Below are 19099 nucleotides of genomic sequence, written 5' to 3' on the forward strand. Positions count from 1 at the left end.
CACCCTGTTTGCTTCAGTTTCCTTATCTGTAAAATTATCTGGAGAAAGAAATGACAAAGCACACAGAGGTATTGCCAAGAAAACCTCAAATGAGGTCACGGAGAGTTGGTTATGACTAAAAACAGCTGAACAAAAACTATGGAACACCTTATTATCCACTAATACTCTAAATAAAATGTTGCTAGAGTGACCTTCAGAGGTGGTAAGCCAAAAACTTTCACACAAAATTTCAAAGGAGAGTGAGTGGTGACCAACAGACAAAATAACTAGACTTTTTTGTCTGTCAACAAGCAATTGTTAAGTACTTACTGCATGCAAAATTCTGTTGCAATATTCTTTTTAGGTTTTAGAACAGGTGACCTACAGTGACATTTAGATAGCATTCATTGGAACCCCATCCTTTTACAGGTAGGAAAACTGAGGCACACAAAGGTAATAAATGGTTTGACTGTAGTCATATATTGGTTAATGAGGGAATTGGGACTATTTCAGAATTGGAAGGGACCTCAGAAGCCATTTGGTCTAGCCCAGATGTGACAAAAATACATCATCTCATGTCACCTTTGCTTAAAGACTTCCAGTGTGAAGGAAATGCTGCCTCTTGGGGCAGCCCATTCTGAAATAGTTCTCATTGTTAGTTCTTTGCCCAGATCTGCCTCCAGGTTGTTACTCCTTTAAGTTCGGTCTCCTGGAGCAAAGCCTAGTCACAGATATTTGAAGGTAGCTTTTATATTCTCCCAAATTGCCTCTGCCAACCCTCACTTGACACATTCTGAAGATTCTTCTTTCTTGTTCTGGTCACTATTCTTTAGATTTTTTTAACTTCTCAGTTTGTCTGCCTAAAATGTGGTACCTTGAAAAGATCGGAACCCTGGGCCTGGGCAGGGCCAAAGTCAGAGGGACTGTCACCTTCCTGATTCTGGATACTCTGCATCACTGGGCAGCCTGTTGGGGGGCGGTCACCATATTATATCAATGGCTTGTTCTGAGGTTGTAGTTCATTGAAATCTCCAGCTCTTTCATACAAATTGCGGTCTATTCCCACTACTTCCTAATTTTAGAGGATCCTTATTTTAGAACTGGAAGAGAGTTTTGAGGGGTTGGTCAAGTCCAGGCTCTTGATTTTACAGATTAGGAAACTGGGGCTTGAAAGGTTAAGTGAATGGCCTGCATTACAAATCTAGATCCTAAGTGTTTGATTTGAATCTTAGTGTTCCAAAATTCAAGTCAAGTTCCTTCCCCACTGACTGCTTCATATTTTTTGTCCATATTTCATCTCAAATTGAGTTTGCTTCAATATTCTAGCCTTTCAAAATTTAGCAGATTCTGACTGTCATCCAGAGTGTTAACTGTCACTCCAAGCCCTGCCCTTAGTTTCTTCCATTTCCATGATTTTTCATCGGCATCATAAAGATCAAATGAGTTCATATATGTGAGACATGTTGGAAACCTTAAAGTGCTACAGACATGCTGTGAGGGTACAGCTAAGTGGTCAGTCTGCTGGAGTCCAGGAGACCTCAATTCCAATCCCATGGCACTAAAGCTGTGTGACAATCACCTCTCTCTCTCTCTCTGCCACACTTTCTTCTGTAAGAGGGAGATAATAATAGTACTTGCCTCCTAGTCCTGCTGTGAAGATCAAATGAGATAATGGATGCAAGGTACTTTGCTCACTTTAAATGTTGGCCTTTATTATGATCGTTGTTAGCCTACTTTTGAGTCATCTGTGTATTTGATAAGCTGGCCATTCAGACCTTGGGTAACCCAGGGCCAAGCCCATATTCCTAGGTCCCTCCGCTCCAAGATGGCATTGGGATGTATTAATGGCATCTCTTAGGGCCATTCATTTAGTTTAGACTCCCATTAACAGTATAATAGTCTACGTCTTGTCTAAGGGAATAGAAGGAAAGAATTTGTCAAATGTTTTCCTAAATCCTGGCAAACTATTATCTCTGCCTTCTCTTGAATGACCAGTGGAGTAATTGTTAAAACAGAAACGAGGAGGTTAGTCTGGCATCTCTCGAGACCTTGGGAGAGTCTGCAGCTTCCTGGCATTAACACAGTAATCGGTAGCTCCTGTGTGGTTTTAGCAGGACCAAGGACAGAAGCAACATCACCTACACACAGATACATGCAGGTGCAGCCTAAAATTACACTAATTTGTTTTTTTTTTATGTTAAATCCAATATATGTAAACATGTTTATACAATTATCACCAGTTTGTTTTTTCATCACAACAAGCATGTTGGGGTGGCCTTTATATTAAGGTTGCAGTTAGTGAGTGGCAGACTTGGGTCTTCAACTCGGGCTATCTGATTCTTCTTCTGCATTCCATGGGTAGTTATACAGATTGGTGAAAGAAAGCTGACTCCAAGATCATTAGCAGAGTTAGGAGGGCCTAGTAACATTGGAGCCCAAGTGGCTGCTTGTATGAGGAGGAAACAGGTGATCAGAGGAAGCTTGTTTATGCTTTGCACCCGAGTTACCCTGGAGATTTCTGACTGTGGCAGAAGTAAGTGGTTTGGCTTTTTGGGTTAGATAATTGCAGTCTAGTACATAGGGATTCTTTTTAACTGATAGCAAAATATACTTGGATTTGTCTTTTTAGCTAAGGGGATTATTAATAACAAATTCATACGAGGCTTCTATTTTTCATGGCTTCTGAAACTTAATTACAGTCATATTACTCTAATCCAAGGAGTAAAAGATCTGAGTGTTTTTGAGACTGCTTGATTTTCATTTGGCTGACCAAGTGATGATAAGAGTTATTGGCTTCTAATTGAAATAGGCCAGGTTATTTCTGGAATGAAAAGGTTCTGAAAACCACAAAGTGTATAATCTCTGTTCTTCTGCCTAGGGTATAATGCAACTGTTCTGGCCTATGGACAGACTGGCTCGGGAAAAACATTTTCAATGGGAGGTGCATATACTGCAGCTCAAGAGCATGAACCGACAGTTGGAGTCATCCCTCGGGTAATACAACTACTTTTCACCGAAATGGATAAGAAGGTAGATTTTGAATTCACGCTGAAAGTGTCTTACTTGGAGGTAAGAGATATAACTTCAAGTTTTCTGAATTCAAAACAACCTCTATTGAATTAAAGGATAGACTCTACTTTCGTCAACTAAGACATTTAGCTGGAGTGGTTGTGAGGATCGAATGATGCCATATACAAAGCTCTTTGCAAACTTTCAGTTTACTGCTATGTAAATATCATTCCCACTGTTAACCTAGTAAGTTGGGTAAATGAACTGAGGCCTGCATTAATAATGGCTGTGTGTCTGAGGGGGTGGGGGTAGAAGAGGAAGCAGTGGAGTACAGTGGAAAGAACACTCACTAGCTAGAGTTAGAGAACTTGACTTCAAAGCCGCCTTCTGAGGCTTATTCTTATCTAAGTCAGTTGGCCTCCCTGGGTCTCAGTTTTCTTTTCATTTAACTGAGGCTTTAAGGGCCCTTCCAGCTCTAGATCTATGAGCCAATGTATAAATGCAAAGAAATTGAGAAGTCATATACTAACCAGACAACTTGAACATATGTATTTCAGCACTATGTCATTAATATACTCCAGAAAATGAGATAGCCATTTTCATAGGAAGAAAAAAACAGCTGTAGACAAGATTGCCTACTTCAAAAAGTAGGAGTTAGATTTTTTTCGATTCTCATGGAAAGCTTGATTTACAAATGGGCTAGGAGGAAGCCATGTGGAAGAAGATTTAAAAGAAACTAATGGACCTTTTCTTAGATGATTGTTTTTACTTAAATGAGTAAAATACATATGATTATGAAGGAAATCGATGTATTAAAATAGTTATTACAATATTTTTTTTAAAGTGTATAGGCTCCTTGCTTAAGCTTTTAAAAAATCTTACTACCATACCCTTTTCTGACTAATCTAAGTGTGTGGTTAAGGTGCTTTGGCTATGAGCCCTGCATTCAAAGACCTGATACTTGAAAGCAAGTTAGCTGAATTTCTGTTGAGAGAGTGTTGTTAACATCTCTTAAGTATCTGTGAAATAAAAGCAGCAATGAAGGTGGGAGCTGCCGAGACCAAATTGCTGAATTTGGGGACACCTTTTAGTTCTGTTCTTTTGTGTGTGCACACGCGCCTGTTGTTTGACCATAAAGGAAAAATCGTAATATAACTTATGAAATCTCCTTTAGTATAAAAATGAAATTTCTGGAATGTGATTTTGGGGTTTGAGGCTATTGTAATTATTTTGGAGACCAGATCTTCCTGTTTGAAGAAGACTGGAAGTATTGGCCAGATGCCACCATTGATCACCATGGGATCTTTGGACCTGCTCTGTTTGGTTCCCCACTTTAGCCCATCCTTATTCTCTTAGTGCTGGGCCTACTGTAGTCACCTTAGCAAATTGCATATCAGATCTCCTGAGTTCAGGAGTTTTGCCAGCTTCAAGCCTCCTCAGGAGTAGGGATCCCCAACAACACCACCTATGCCCAGCAAAGAGAGGTGGCTCTAATGGTTTTCTTTTGTTGTCTTGTTTTTGTAACAGATCTACAATGAGGAGATTCTAGACCTGCTATGCCCATCTCGAGAGAAATCCTCACAAATAAATATACGAGAAGATCCTAAGGAAGGCATAAAGGTGAATTGCTTTCTCTTTGTGACAGAAATATTTGGAAGTGCTAATGGTAAGGTTCAATTCAGCAGATACTTGGATATGCCTACTATGTGTAAGGTATTGTACTAAGCACTGGAGATACATAAATTTAAAAAATGGAACTGTCCCTGCCCTTAAGGAACTTATATAAATGACCGTGAACATCATACCTTAAGATTTTTATAGCCCCTATATCCTTTGAAGCCAGGGTGTCCTGAATATATTCCTGGATGAAAATTTTTGGGGGGTGGAGGCAGGAAGGAGAGAAAGCCACACTGTGTTCTCTTAAGGATTCCCATTCCTATTCATATACATACTGATAGCAAAGTATTCATTGAGGAGTTGTTTAGAATACAGAAGCTTAGGGAGTTGAACTTCCTTAGGAAATACAGAAACAGGTCATATTTCTTACCCTTAGGTAGTTTAGAGTCTAATTGGAGAGGTAAGACAGACATACAAGAAAGACTTTAGATCATTGCCTTTTACTTAGTATTATATAAGCAATAAATACTCAAAAGAGATCAGTGAGGATTAGAGCAGTCAGTAATGAATTAGACCTTTGAAAAATGAGTATAGTTGATAGAAGAGGTCATTCTAGACAAAGAGAATGTAAAGTTTTTTTGAGTATACTATACAAATCCTACTCCATTGCCTCATCATGACACGGAGGTGACCCTGGATTCACAAAGACTCGACCCCAATGGAGCAAAACTGACATTTTCTACCAAAATGAAAACACTTTGAGAATGGTGCCTGTGACGGGCTATACCTCCTATCCTTAGAATAGCCTAGTTAGGTATAGAAAGACTCATCACCAGCAGGTTGACCACTAGATGATGAACCCATAAAACAGATAAAACTATATTTGTATGAGATCCCCTTCTCCTTCAGCAGTGCAGAATGGCGTAAAGTGGGGCGAAGGGTGCTAAAAATTCCCGTTTTTTAGACATTTATATATAGGCCATTAATTATTTGTTGGTGCTCTAAACATGAGCTCTTTGTCCAACAACTGATGCCTTGAAATGCTCCTGGAGGAACTGGATTGTGTTAACATTGACATTCTTGCTCTAAATGAAATCAGAAGACCTCCTAGATGGAAAGACCATTTGAGTTCTCCTTGGAGAACTGGGCAAAAGAATGGGTGGAGTTGATTGCATTGTGTACCGAAAGGTGACAAGAAAAAATTCTGTTTTGTGGAATACTTGGTGACTCTCAATTTGCATTGTTCTTATCAAGCATAAGAAGAAAGACCAATAATAAAAGTATTTGTAGCCTTTTGTGCCTAGGTCTGTTGCAGAGACTGAAGTAGATTCTATGAAGGACGTAACAAGATCCTCCAAACTAAGTTTGCCTCTAAATCAGAAGATAGTAGGTAGAGGACAAATAATAAACAACACTCTCCCCCCCCCCCCAAAAAAAAAAAGTCAATTTCATAACACATAATGAAGGACTAGTTACATTTGTGGGAATCATTTCAAAATCAGGTATCTGTGTAGTTTGAACCTGGGCTAGTTAAAACAGGTCCAAATCAGCACCAAGTTAGAAGAAAGGATAAAGACAAGAAAATACTACCTGCCATTATAACAGCTTCAGTGTATTTAAATGAGCTGACACTGAGCAGTATAAAATTGTAAAATAGATAAAAGTTGAACCTGCTCCGATGACCATTATTTCATAGGGTATTTTAACTAACATAGTCCTTTTTTTTGGATATTTTTATTTTTTTTATTGTAATAGTTTTTATTTACCAGATATATGCATGGGTAATTTTACAGCATTGACAATTGCCAAACCTTTTGTTCTAATTTTTCCCCTCCCCCCAGATGGCAGGTTGACCAATACATGTTAAATATGTTAAAGTATAAATTAAATACAATATATGTATACACGACTTAAATAGTCTTGAGAAGGATGCAGTCAAAAAGAACCCACAACTTTAGCCAGCAAAGAAAGCATTTCTTCCTGCTTGGCATCAGATTTATAATAGTTGAAGGCAACATCTATTTTGAATAACTCTAAAACTTGAAACTAAAACCTCAGAGAGAAAGATAACAGATGATCACAAACAATCTTTCACAAAATAACATAAAGAAGCTGTGGGGGAAATGAGTTTGCAGAAAGTTTGGCATGAGACCCAACTAAACCAAATCCTCCCGCAAGAATTTATAAGTGAAAATGGAAGGACAACAAAATAGAACAGATTTGTTGTAGCAGTCGAGTGTCGTTGCTGACAGCAGAACTATCATATTTGGACACAAAAACATCAGTAGCCATTGGACTTCATGAAGAGTTGGCAAGGGCTTTTAAGAAAATGAAGCTGGATAGAGCTGCCGCACCTGACTATGCCACATGCCAACTATTCAAAGACAGCTTATTCCATTTCTGCATTTTCCCCCCACCCAGGTCTTCTCTAGTTTTTCGAATGGATTTGGCTAAAGTTTTCTCCTAAGGACCTTCACAAACTCAGAATCCAGAGATATTTGGGCAAGGTTTAAAGGTTTAAGTTTGGGTCAGATCAGCCTCTGAGTCAAGATTCTAAGTACTCAGATAATCAATGAGCATTTTTTAAGCACCTACTATGTCCCAGGTACTGTGTTAAGCACTGGATGCCCTCAAGGAGCTTCTAGTCTTAATGCTAAAGCCTTTAAGGAGGTCAACCTGGCAAGCAGCTACAGAGGCCTTTGAAATCAAAATATTCAGCTCACAGTTGAAGATGAGAGCTGGAGATAAGGAATTAGGAATTATGATAAAATTAGACTTCATAGAGTTGGAAGGAACCTTAAATGTCATCTAGTTCAATCCCTTCATTTTACAGAGATGAGGATTGAGGTCCAGAGAAAAGATCTGCCCACAGTTGTACAACTTAACTCCTAGCAGATTTTGGACTGGAACCCAAGTTCCCAACTTCCCAGTCCATTGCTCTTCCTACTACGTCATCCCATGATAAAATTGAGGAGAATACAGGAAGGGGTGTGGGACCAAATAGGGAGAAGTTGGAAAAGAGATAATTGTACTGCATATTTTGTCTTAAGGTGTGGAGTTCTCACCTAGTAATCCTAACACAGGGGAGTGTTCAATCAAGACTCCCCTAAAACTAGAGGTTATTTTAGTTAGTCCTAAGCAGCTATCCCCTTTGGCCTTTGGCCTCTGGTATGTATTACAGACTGAAATCCAGCCTACTACCAAGCTTTGTATCTTAGACTGTTGGAGTCCAGGGCTATCGCTGCCTTTTGATACTGACTTTCCAGACCTTAGCAGAGGTAATCATTAAAAATAGTCTATGTTTCATAGTTTTCAATATGACTTACACAATAAGGTTTATTAAACCTATACTAAGACAAAGACAGTACTTTCCCTTCAATAACTCTATCTTTGGTCAGGCACTTGAGTTATGGGAAATTTTCTCTCCTTTTGAATTAGATCATTGGACTCACCGAAAAGATTGTTTCGCTTGCCATGGACATGGTGTCCTGCTTGGAGCAGGGCAACAACTGTAGGACTGTGGCCTCCACAGCTATGAACTCCCAGTCTTCCCGATCTCATGCCATCTTCACCATCTCTGTAGAACAGAAAAAGAAAAGTGACAAGTATGTTTATAATATTTATAGTCAATATTTCTCACGTGTTAACTCTTCTGAAGCTGAAATTGCTCTGATTGAATTGGCGTAACACCTCAACTGTTTTTAAGATTTTAGAAGTTAGCTTTGATGTTTGATTCTTTATAGTAGGTTTAAATACTGGTTCTACTTAGTCATCACTTCCTTTATCACAGGACTAGTGTCTTTCGATCTAAGCTGCATCTTGTAGACTTGGCTGGTTCTGAAAGGCAGAAGAAAACAAAAGCTGAAGGAGACCGTCTAAAAGAAGGTAAGAACATTTAACATCATTATTGGAGATGAAAGCCATAGAGCCTTAAATCAATTTCATTTATACCCACATTAAACCTAAGAGGTGGCAGTTTTAGGAAATTGGGAGTAAGTTGATAGGAGATACTAATTGATTGACAAAGAAGGGCAGACCAAGACTGCTTGAAGATACTTGCTAAAATTTTAAATTTTGAACTTAAAACCCTAATTTCCACCTATAAAACAGAACATAAAGAGAAGATGGTATGTGAAACCGTCTACATTTCATTAATACTTTTTAAATATATATAAATTCCATACATTACTTTAAAACTTGTCCACGCTTTTCAAATGCTTATCCATGTTTCTTTCTGTTCTCTTCTGTCTGTTCTGACTCCCCTAAAACTAGAGGTTATTTTAATTAGTCCTAAGCAGCTATCCCCTTTGGCCTTTGGCCTCTGGTATGTATTACAGACTGAAATCCAGCCTACTACCAAGCTTTGTGTCTTAGACTGTTGGAGTCCAGGGCTATCGCTGCCTTTTGATACTGACTTTCCAGATCTTAGCAGAGGTAATCATTAAAAATAGTCTATGTTTCATAGTTCAATATGACTTACACAATAAGGTTTATTAAACCTATACTGAAACAAAGACAGTATTTTCCCTTCAATTAAAAAAAAAAAAGTTTGAGTGGCCCTCTTTGGAGGAGGAGAAGATAAGGTTTCACGCCACCCTCACTCTCCCCAGATCTCTGAGTTTCAGAGTACTGTATCTTCAAGGTCAACTATGGCATCCTGGAACTGGATACCAGGGATCTTGGATCTCTAGATTTTCCTGTCAGTCAAGAAACATTCACTAAGCACCTGCTATATGTCAGCCGTTGTACAATGTTCTGAGTCTACCAAAAAGGCAAAAGATGTCCTCAAGGAGCCCACCATCTCATGGAGAAGAAAACGAGCAAACAAAGATGCACGAACAATCTGTGTACAAGACAAATCAGAAATGATTAAAAGAAGGAAGGCCCTAGAATTATGAGGGGGTAATAAAGGCTTCCTGTCAAAGGAGGGGGGGTGGATTTTACTTGGGATTAAAGGAAGCCAGGGAAGCCAATAGATAGAGATGAGCAGGAGGAGCATTTCAGGCGTTGGGTATTGCCAGAGGAAATGTTGAGACTCAAGAAGCAAAGTATATTGTTCCCTGGAACAGTAAGAACTGTCGAGAGTATGAGTAAGGTATAAAATATAAGAAAGACAAAATGTAGGAGGAGGGCTAGGTTATAAAGGGCTTTGAATGCCAGAGGATTTTATATTTGATTCTGGAGCCTCCTGAGCTTGTTGAAAAAAATCACTTTAGTGGCTGACTAGAGGATGGATTGGAGTAGTGACTTGTGGCAAACATTCACCAGCAGGCAAGTGAGGCATTCCTATATCCATTGTGGTCATGGTCACCATAGTGGCCACCTACTGGTTGTAGTTTTACTTGTTCTACATAATAGAATTCTGAATATAGTAGTCTTATACAAGGGTAGAACATAATTTTCTATTTTGTTAACGGTGTTCTTAATGATAGACACAAAATGTTAACTCTCTTTGGCTGCAGCCTCACAATGAGTTGTGTATTTGCTATTGCTGCTTTCCCATCTCTCCTAGTTATCCTCTTTAACTTCAGTTCAACAAATTTGTAATGACTGGTAGGACAGAACCAGAATATCTTATTATTATCTATACTTAATTGAATAAAGTGGTATATGACCTCTTCTAAAAAGCATTTAGAATGACCTTTTTAAAAATTTCTTCTCCCCCAAAAAACTCAAAACACATATAGACCTTGGATTAGTTTCCCTCTGTATCTCCTCAAGTGGCCCACTAGGCCTTAGTGGGAAATAAGTTCTATACTTTTGTAGGAGCAGACAAAATTGCCTGAAATCCCATGGGTGACTCAGAAAGTGGGATCTGAAAAGCTTCTCCTTTTTTCTGACAGTGTGCTTGCTGTAATATTCAAGAAGCAGTAATTTTTTGAATGCCCACATTGGATAATTTTTTTCTTGAATGTTAGTTGCTTTGGGGATATTGTAAACAAACAAGTTTTTATTTTTTCTAAAGATGGAACTTTTGAGTTTGAGAGATAAGTTCTAGTATATTTGTTTTTAAAATTAGACCAATTACCTTATCTCAGATTCAAGATATGGGAGTTCAGAAAAGAATATTAGTCTAAGTTTAAATAGTTGAAAAGGGATTAATGATGGAAGAGAACACTGACAGGCACATAATAGAAACGAATTTAGATAGATAATGGGAAAACCACGAGCCAAGATAGTGAGAGGGGGATTAATAGAGCATTCTCAAAGAATCAGGTAGAAACTGACTCCACTGGAGCAATGGGAACATGTAGACAGTAATAAGAAGTGACATAATCTGGTGTCAAGTTATAGAAAACTTTCCAAAATGCTTAGAGGAATTTGGGCTTGATGCAGCAGGAAACCAGGAGTCTCTGTAGATTTGTAAACAAAGGAATGGCCTAAAAGTGATTTAAAGAAATATTCGTTTGGCAGCACTGATTAGGAAGGATTCATGGCATGGGCAGGGAGAAAGACATGGAAGCACAGAGGTTAACTTGAAGGTTGCTGTAATCTAGACATGAGGTGCTAAGGGCCGGTAGTGGAAGGAATGAGAACTAAGGAATTGATACATCTGGAAAGAAGAATCCATAGAACTTGACTGGCTGGATCTGAGGAATGACAGTCACATATGACTAATTTTGACTAGCTGAGAAAAAATTGATGACACTGACAAAGGAAAATTGGAAAAGGATAATTTCCTGGGTGAGGGAACCAGAGTCAGATAAAAGGGAGGGGGGATGACTTTTGAGGTAAAGTAATGGGGAGACAGCTAGAACTGGCTTATATAGTTAATTATAGTTCAGGTGAAAGGGCAGGGATGGAGGGCTAGATGGAGGAATGATCAGCATTTTGAAATAAAACTTTGACAATAGATGAGTTCTCAGAATTAGCAGAAAAACAAGGATAGAGCCTTAGAGTAATTGGTATAAACAGAAATAATTCATGAGGGAAGAGAATCATATGAATGCAGTGTTGTAGAGTAGAGAAACACTTCAAGAAGGGCAGAGTGGTCAGCTGTGTCCTGTTTCAGTAAGATTAGCCGGCACATATTTATTCAACGCTATGTGCTAGGCATTGTGCTAAGCACTGAGGATACAGCTTCCCACAGTACCTGCTGTCAAGGAGCACATATTCTAACGATGAAGACAATATATAGATGTTTAGATACATCCAAGATACGCAGAGAAGATAGAAGATAACCTGAAAGGGAAAGATGTTAGTAATTCAGAGAAAAGAGTAGATTTTGAGCTGAATCTTGAAGAAAGTCAGGGAGACTAAGAACAAAGCCTTGGAGGTGGGAGAGATGGGAGGGTTGTGTTCAAGGAACAGCAAAAAGGCCAATGTCACTAGATCATGGAGGGGAGTAATGTATAAGAACAGAGGAGTTTATATTTTATCTTGGAGGTAATAGGCAACCATTGGAACTTCTGGACAGGGTGTCAAGGGGTGATAGTCAGTCCTGCAGTTTGGAAAAAGCACCTTGGCAGCTGATTGGAGGATGGGTTGGAGTGGTGAGAAATCTAAGACAGGAGTACCAGTTAGAGGGCTACTTCAGTAGTCCAGATGAGAGATGGGTGATGATGACCTGAATTGGGGTTGTGACTGTATCAGTAGAGAGGAGGGAGCAACATGACACGTCATGAAGATAGAATTGAATCCGAGATGAGTGGGGAGTAAAGGATAACACTGAAATTGCAGGTCTAGGGACTGAAGGGATGATAGTGATAGAGAAGTTTGGAAAAGGAAGGATTTGAGAGAGATAGTAACAGAATTAGAGTTCATAAGGAATAGGGAAAATGGAGTGATAAAAGATTGTGTTCAAAAGAAGGAATCTTGGAGACATCAATATAATGTTGTCAAGGTCAAGGGTGACCGAGTCTATGTGTAACTGAGGTGGAGTACGGGAATAAATCATGGGAATGGATTGAGAAACTTAGTTGTTAGGTTATTTGAAGAGCTTATCAATATGTATGTTGGAATTTCTTAGTGTGAAGATAGGAAGTCATGGGGAGCTATAGATAACCATAGGGGTTTGGATTGGGTAATAAATTTGGATAGCATAAATCTAAAAGGAAAAGAAGTTAATTAGTGTAGGTGGTTAAGGGAGGATCTGAAAGTGGTAACAGCAGAGCTGGGACTATTTTTAACTCTTTCTTCATAACCATTGAGTTGAGGGATGGATATGAAATCAGCCACTCTTGGAAAGGAGATACTGAGAAGCAGTGTTTATCACTCAAGAGCCATGTCTAATTGTGGGTTAAAAGACAGAAAGAGGTTTAAGATAAAAGGAAATTTATTAATTCTGGAGCAGGCATTCTAGAGAGCACGGTGGAATAAGCTTTAGGAGCTGGAGGGGCACATTGGGGAAGTATGGCTGAGGTAGATAAGGCTTGAGGAAATGGGGAGCGTGGAGAATGGCATTTGTACGTCAGTTTAGGATTATATTAACCATTGAGAAATTGGTCCAGGCAGAGTTAGAGAGTCTATTGAGAAAGAGATGAGATTAGATAGTTTTAGGTTCTTCAGTTAAGGAACAGAGATGAAACTCACATTTTGGTAGAGATAAGGAGGAAATGCTTAGTCTACAGCACCCGCCTGGAAGAATAGATGGCTAGAGGGAGTGGTCCTCCTAATCATAGGGGGACCATCTCCTTCCAAATTAGGAAAGGGGGAAGATAGTTATACATTTGAGGTCAAAAGGAAAGAAGCCAGGAGAGAAGAAAAGAAATGAGAGATTAAGAGTATTGGAAATGGAAGGGATAAACATGGCAATCTATTCCATTACAAAATAATAATAATGGGAAAGCAAATATTTTAGCCAGACCCAAGGCTACCATGACTGTCCATATCCTTTTCTGTGTTTAAAAACAAAAATTTAAATCCTATGAAATGAAGTGTAAATTATAGATAATTCTTTTCAGAATAAAATGATGAGAAAAGACAATTACATTTTTCATATTAGAAACTATTTCAAGAAACATTTATAGGCTGCGTACTCTGTATAGGGCACTGTGTCCATGGAGATGCTAAGGGAGACATAAAGTTAAATAAAACATAGCCTCAGTGTCCATCTAAGGCAATCTATACACCAGAGGAATTGACACCTTAACATACCAGCCTCTGCTTGAAGACCTCCAAGGAGGGTGAGCCAACCATCTCTAGAGGCAATTCATTCTAATTTTAGGTAACAATCTTTAATAAACTTACACTTTGCTCAGGGGCAGTAGCCTAGAGCACAGGCTCTGGAATCTAGAGGATCTGGTCTCAGACCCTTATATCTGTGTGACCATAGGCAAGTCACAATCCCAGTTGCTTCCAAAATAAAACATTTTTTAAAAAGTTTACTCCTGGAATGTCCTGCCAGGAACCGAATTAAAATGTAATTGGGAAATATTTAACAAAATAATCAGGCAATTAATATAACATTTATTAAGCACCTATTATGTGCCATGCTCTTTACTAAGCCCCGGGGATACAAAAAAATCTCAAAAGATAGTCCCTGCCTTCAAAGGGAGCCAACAAACAGAAATACAAAGCAAGTTCTAGACAGGATAAATAGGAAATGAACAGGGAAGGGCCTGGAATTAAGGCTTCCTGTAGAAAGTAGGATCTTAGTTGGGACCAAAAGAAATCCAGGGAAATCAGTAGTTGGAGTGAGGAGAGAGAGCATTGAAGACTTGCTTGGGAGATAGCCAGAGCAAATGCCCAGAGCCTTGAAATGGAGTCTTAAATCTAGACCAATCAGGAGGTCTGTGTCACTGGATCAAAGAATGTGTTCCATGGAGTGAGGTATAAAAAGACTGGAAAGGTAGGAGGAGGAAGCTACGTTATGAAGGCTTTGAATGTCAAACATGGTGTTTTGTGTTTGATCTCGGGGATAACAGGGAGACACTGGAGTTTATTGAGTAGAGGAGTGGTATGATGGGACCTGTGCTTTAGGCAAATCACTTTGATAATTAAATTGAAGATGGATTGGTAGGGAGAGACTTAAAGCAAGCAGATTCTTGCCTCTTCCCGTACCCAGCTGTTGGATGACAATAAGTGAAGCAAAATGAAAATAAAGAGTAAATTAAAACATTGCAAATTATAATTTTTGATTTTCTAAGTCAACATGCAACTTGCAAGGATCCTTATATATGGTTTGGGTGATCCTCTATTTCTATTTGAGTTTGACTCACTGGTACAAATTATCCTCAAAGTCTTAGAACTTCACTAAAACTTTTGAGATACCCTGAATAATGTACTCAATAGATAGTAGATCTTTGAGGTGCTATTAAGAGTTGAGATAGATCGTTCCCAAGTGGGAACAGAGTGAACAGACAGAGAGGGGAGCCTTTAGCAGCATGAGAAGACTGAGGTCTGCAGAGATGGGATTCACGGTGACTAGTTTAGCTTAGCTCTATGTAGAGAGAGCCTCCAAAGACCAAAAAGGTGGGGACGATTGGAGAGATTGCAGCTAGCTTATAAGAGAGCCTTAAAAAGCCAGGCAAAGGCGTCTCTTTATTTGCTAAGCACTGGGGACCTCAGTATGGTTTTTGACATGATTAAAAGGATACATTAATGGATTGAAGACTAGTATTTTCATCTTTTTAAATTTTTTCTTTCTTTTGCACAATGTGACAAATATGGAACTATGTTTAAAAGGATTGCAGATATTTAACTATATCAGGTGACTTGCTGTCTTGGGGAGAGGTTGGGGCGGAATTTGGAACACAAAGTCTTTGGAAAATGCTGAAAACTATCTTTACATATATTTGGAAAATGAAATATTATTGGAAAAAATTTTTAAGGGTACATTAAGAAGTTTTATTTGCGTAGGGCAGATTAGAGGGGAGAGACAAGATGTGGGTTAGCCTGTTAGGCTAAACTAGGTTACTTTTGTTTCTTTGGTAAAAGAGTGAAAAACACCAGTGAATTTGATTATATAGTATGCTAATTAATAACTTAAGCAACTCATTAAACTCTTTGAACTCCATTGAATTAAATGCCTGGTGCCAGATTTCCACCTGGTTTTCTTGGAGAACTAAGTAGGCCTTTAATTTTGAGTGTTTCTCAAGGCTCTGTTCTTTTTCTCATTTTAGGAAAAAAGAATTCTAATGCTAGATAAGTCAACATAGTTTTGATTTCTCTCTTTTCTTACTCTTAGGTATTAATATTAACAGAGGGCTCCTATGTCTGGGAAATGTAATTAGTGCACTTGGAGATGACAAAAAGAGTAACTTTATCCCCTACAGAGATTCCAAGTTAACCCGTCTGCTTCAAGGTAAGGCCGTGTACCCTCTAAACAAAATGATGGAATCTTAGGTTAATAATTTGGGAATGGGAGAGATTGGGAACTGATAAGATTCAAATTGTGATTTGTGCTAGATATGGGTCTGTAACCAGGTAAAAGGTAGTAAGAATGGCAGGCAGCTTTCAGGGTCAAGAGAAAGCTTGCTTGGTGGCTCAGGCACACTCAGTCCTGAACACTCTTGGCTAAAAAGAATGCTCAGCAGTACCTATGAGACTGTTGGTGTTCAGACAGGATTCCTTGCTGGCTTAAAATTCACCAAGAGAAAAACAGAACATAAAATTCACCAAGAGGGGGCATCCTGAGAATGTCTGATGACAGAAGTGACACTGACATGGTTAGACTAGGCCTTAGTGACTGCTGTAGAACAGCAGGAAGCCCTTTTTCAAGTAAGATTAGGGGACAAGTAAAAAAACTCAGCCTTTCTCAGGAGCGCCACATCTCCATCATAAGCCTGGATGATTTCTTAGAGCCTCCAGATTTGAATTCATCCAGCAAAATTGGCAGCTTTCTCTGCATATTCCTTACTTGGTTTCAACACCAGAACATTGTTCTCTTTCAGACTCACTAGGTGGTAATAGCCATACTCTCATGATTGCCTGTGTGAGTCCTGCAGACTCCAACCTAGAAGAAACAGTGAATACACTGCGCTATGCTGACAGGGCAAGAAAAATCAAGAATAAACCCATCGTCAACATCGATCCCCAGACAGCTGAACTTAATCATCTCAAGCAACAGGTACTAGAGACAGAATTTGATGGGAGTCATTGGTATTATTGTCTCAATTTATCATTATGGATTTAAAGAAATACTAATTTAGTGCTGGGACATAGTCCTATTTGTTAAATTTCCTTAAGATGGTCTAGTCAGTTCAAAAACATCCATGGATCCCTACTGGATTTCTTCTTTTTATCATGCCCTAAAAATTACTTCAGCCCTAATCTCAGGGAGCTATAGAAATAGTCTACAGTAAGATAAAGATTTTCTACCATGCATATCTCAAAGACACAGAAGAGAGTTTCTGGACCTGGGAACCAGAAATCTGTATTTGCTTTTGGTTAAGCATGCAGTAGCCAACCTAATTGGGTATATAACCATTTGGCCCCTCCCAAGGATCTATTAATCATAGATTTAAAATGTTAGAACTGAAGGAGTCCTTGGAGGTAAAACAATCTAACTCTTTCATTTTAGTGAAGGAACTATCTAAAAACAAACTCAGTTCTTCCTCCCTGCTTCATTATTCTGTCACTTGAATCACCATTGTTCCAGACCTTCTTTTCCTTCATTCTCCAAAACCAAATCTTACTCACTTTTTTCCCCTTTGAAATGTCTCCAAATTGTCAGAAATGTAATAGGCATTGGGTGAAATTAAAATGTTCCTAATCATTAATTAATCTGACTTCCAAGAGATAAATAGCTTTCAATTGACCAGGCTGTTATTTCTTTGATTTCTCTCAGGTACAGCAGCTGCAAGTTTTGTTGCTGCAAGCCCATGGAGGGACCCTGCCCATGTCTATCAAGTAAGAGTCCTGGACTAGTTAAATTGTGTATTCTAACAGTGGCTTCTCCTCCATTCCTAGTTGGGGCTCCTGACATTACTCCGCACAAGTACAATGATACTAATTGGCTGGTTCTTTAGTATTTGGCAAGTTGTCTTTCTAATTATCTTCTTTTGATTTGGACTGGGTCACCCACCTATATTCAAACAGGATGTTATAGGGGGTGGGGGAGATGACACAAACCAGGACTTTGCTTTAGTCAAATCCCTGCACTCTCAATTTCTTTTTAAGTTTTGATTCCCTTTTTTTGGCTTTTAGAATTCATTCATTTCCAAATATACCCTCCATACCCTGGCTGATCCGGTGAGCCTTGTTTTATATAAAACATTTTTTTTTAAGTTTGGCAAAACAAACTGAATTTGACTAAATACAATATTGCATACCTTTCTAATGAAAAGAGGCAGCTATACATTCGCTTTAGTTGCAATTTGTATGGTCTCAGTAAGCTGGACGTTCCAGATTCCAACCTACCTCCAAATTACTATTAAGTTTAGAGCTTTGGCCTATTGGAAGAACAGGATCTGAAAACTTAATTTTAATCAAATATTTAAAACTCACTATATAAAAGCTCACATAACAGACTTTACAAAGTCTTATCTCTGTTCTAAAACACTGTTTGGTTTTTATGAGTATTTAATCACTTGTAGAGATATAGTAAGTTTTTTTGTTTTTGTTTTGGTTTGGTTTGGTTTTTTTTGATGCGCTCAGATGTCCAAAAAAAAAAACAAAAAAGAAAACACTTGTGGTGCATAAAACCTCCAGCAGGAGGGGGAAAATGGATGAAATAAATTCCAATGAAGGAACTGATGGAGAAGACAGGAGGGAGTGGGATCAAAGGCAAGGTTCAGCCAGGAAGATCTCAGTTCAGATGCTGTCTCTGCCATTTGTGTAGCTTTGATCAGAGACCAGTGACTTCTTTGAGTCTCATTTTCCTTGTCTATAAAAGTGTATTGTGTCTATAGTATCCACCATTTGTAGAGCTTGTGAGATCCAAATAAGATAATAGTTCTAGTGCTTTCTACCTTTAATCACCCTATAATAAATGCCCCATGAGAAGTTGAGTTTTGCAATTTATTAGTCTTTCTTTCCATAATTTACCACTTGTTTCTTTATCACTTCATAGGAACAGAGAAAGCCATGTATTAATATTTTGATTGGTGTTATATTAAGCTTATAATTTTGGCCCGACCTAGCCATGATATGCAAATTACTTAATTCTTTTCTTCTATTTAGATTGTTTTAGAGTTGTTCACTATTCTAGGGCTTGTGTGTGCCTTGATAAGTTAATGGTTAATATTTTGTGATATTTTGTCATCATAAATAATATGAGTTTTTTTTTAAAGTTCCATTTGTTTTTATGTGTCTCTAACATTTTTATTGTTGCTTTTTGTTGAAACCAATCTTTTTGTCTTAATTATCCCTTCTCCATTGAACCCCTACCTAGTCCTTTCCTTTAAAGAAAAAAAAAAAGAAAAAGAAAAAAGACCTTTAGAAAAACCAAGATGTAGATGGTATAGATAACAGTTCTGTCCTTTCTATCTAAAAGAAAAGGTTTTTCCTTCTCAGTTCTCCTGGAGTGAGATTATTCATTGGAACTCACCACAGTATCCCCATTTTGTAGTGTTATTTATCATTTGCATAATTATAGTCAGTCTGTATTATT

The 19099-nt window shown here is 38.4% G+C and overlaps 1 protein-coding gene across 4 annotated transcripts in view; it reads left to right on the top strand.

Annotated features, from left to right (window-relative positions):
• KIF4A (kinesin family member 4A) overlaps positions 1-19099 on the top strand; it is a 73426-nt gene that overhangs the window by 4424 nt on the left and 49903 nt on the right. For all 4 annotated transcript variants that reach the window (XM_074278157.1, XM_074278158.1, XM_074278159.1 and 1 more), the window contains exons 4-10: positions 2858-3048; positions 4516-4608; positions 8044-8210; positions 8396-8490; positions 15734-15850; positions 16440-16615; positions 17336-17397. In XM_074278157.1, coding sequence (XP_074134258.1) covers positions 2858-3048; positions 4516-4608; positions 8044-8210; positions 8396-8490; positions 15734-15850; positions 16440-16615; positions 17336-17397 — 901 coding nt within the window. The remainder of the gene's footprint in view (positions 1-2857; positions 3049-4515; positions 4609-8043; positions 8211-8395; positions 8491-15733; positions 15851-16439; positions 16616-17335; positions 17398-19099) is intronic.

Source organism: Sminthopsis crassicaudata, chromosome X (assembly GCF_048593235.1).
Source record: "Sminthopsis crassicaudata isolate SCR6 chromosome X, ASM4859323v1, whole genome shotgun sequence".
Classification (NCBI taxonomy): domain Eukaryota; kingdom Metazoa; phylum Chordata; class Mammalia; order Dasyuromorphia; family Dasyuridae; genus Sminthopsis; species Sminthopsis crassicaudata.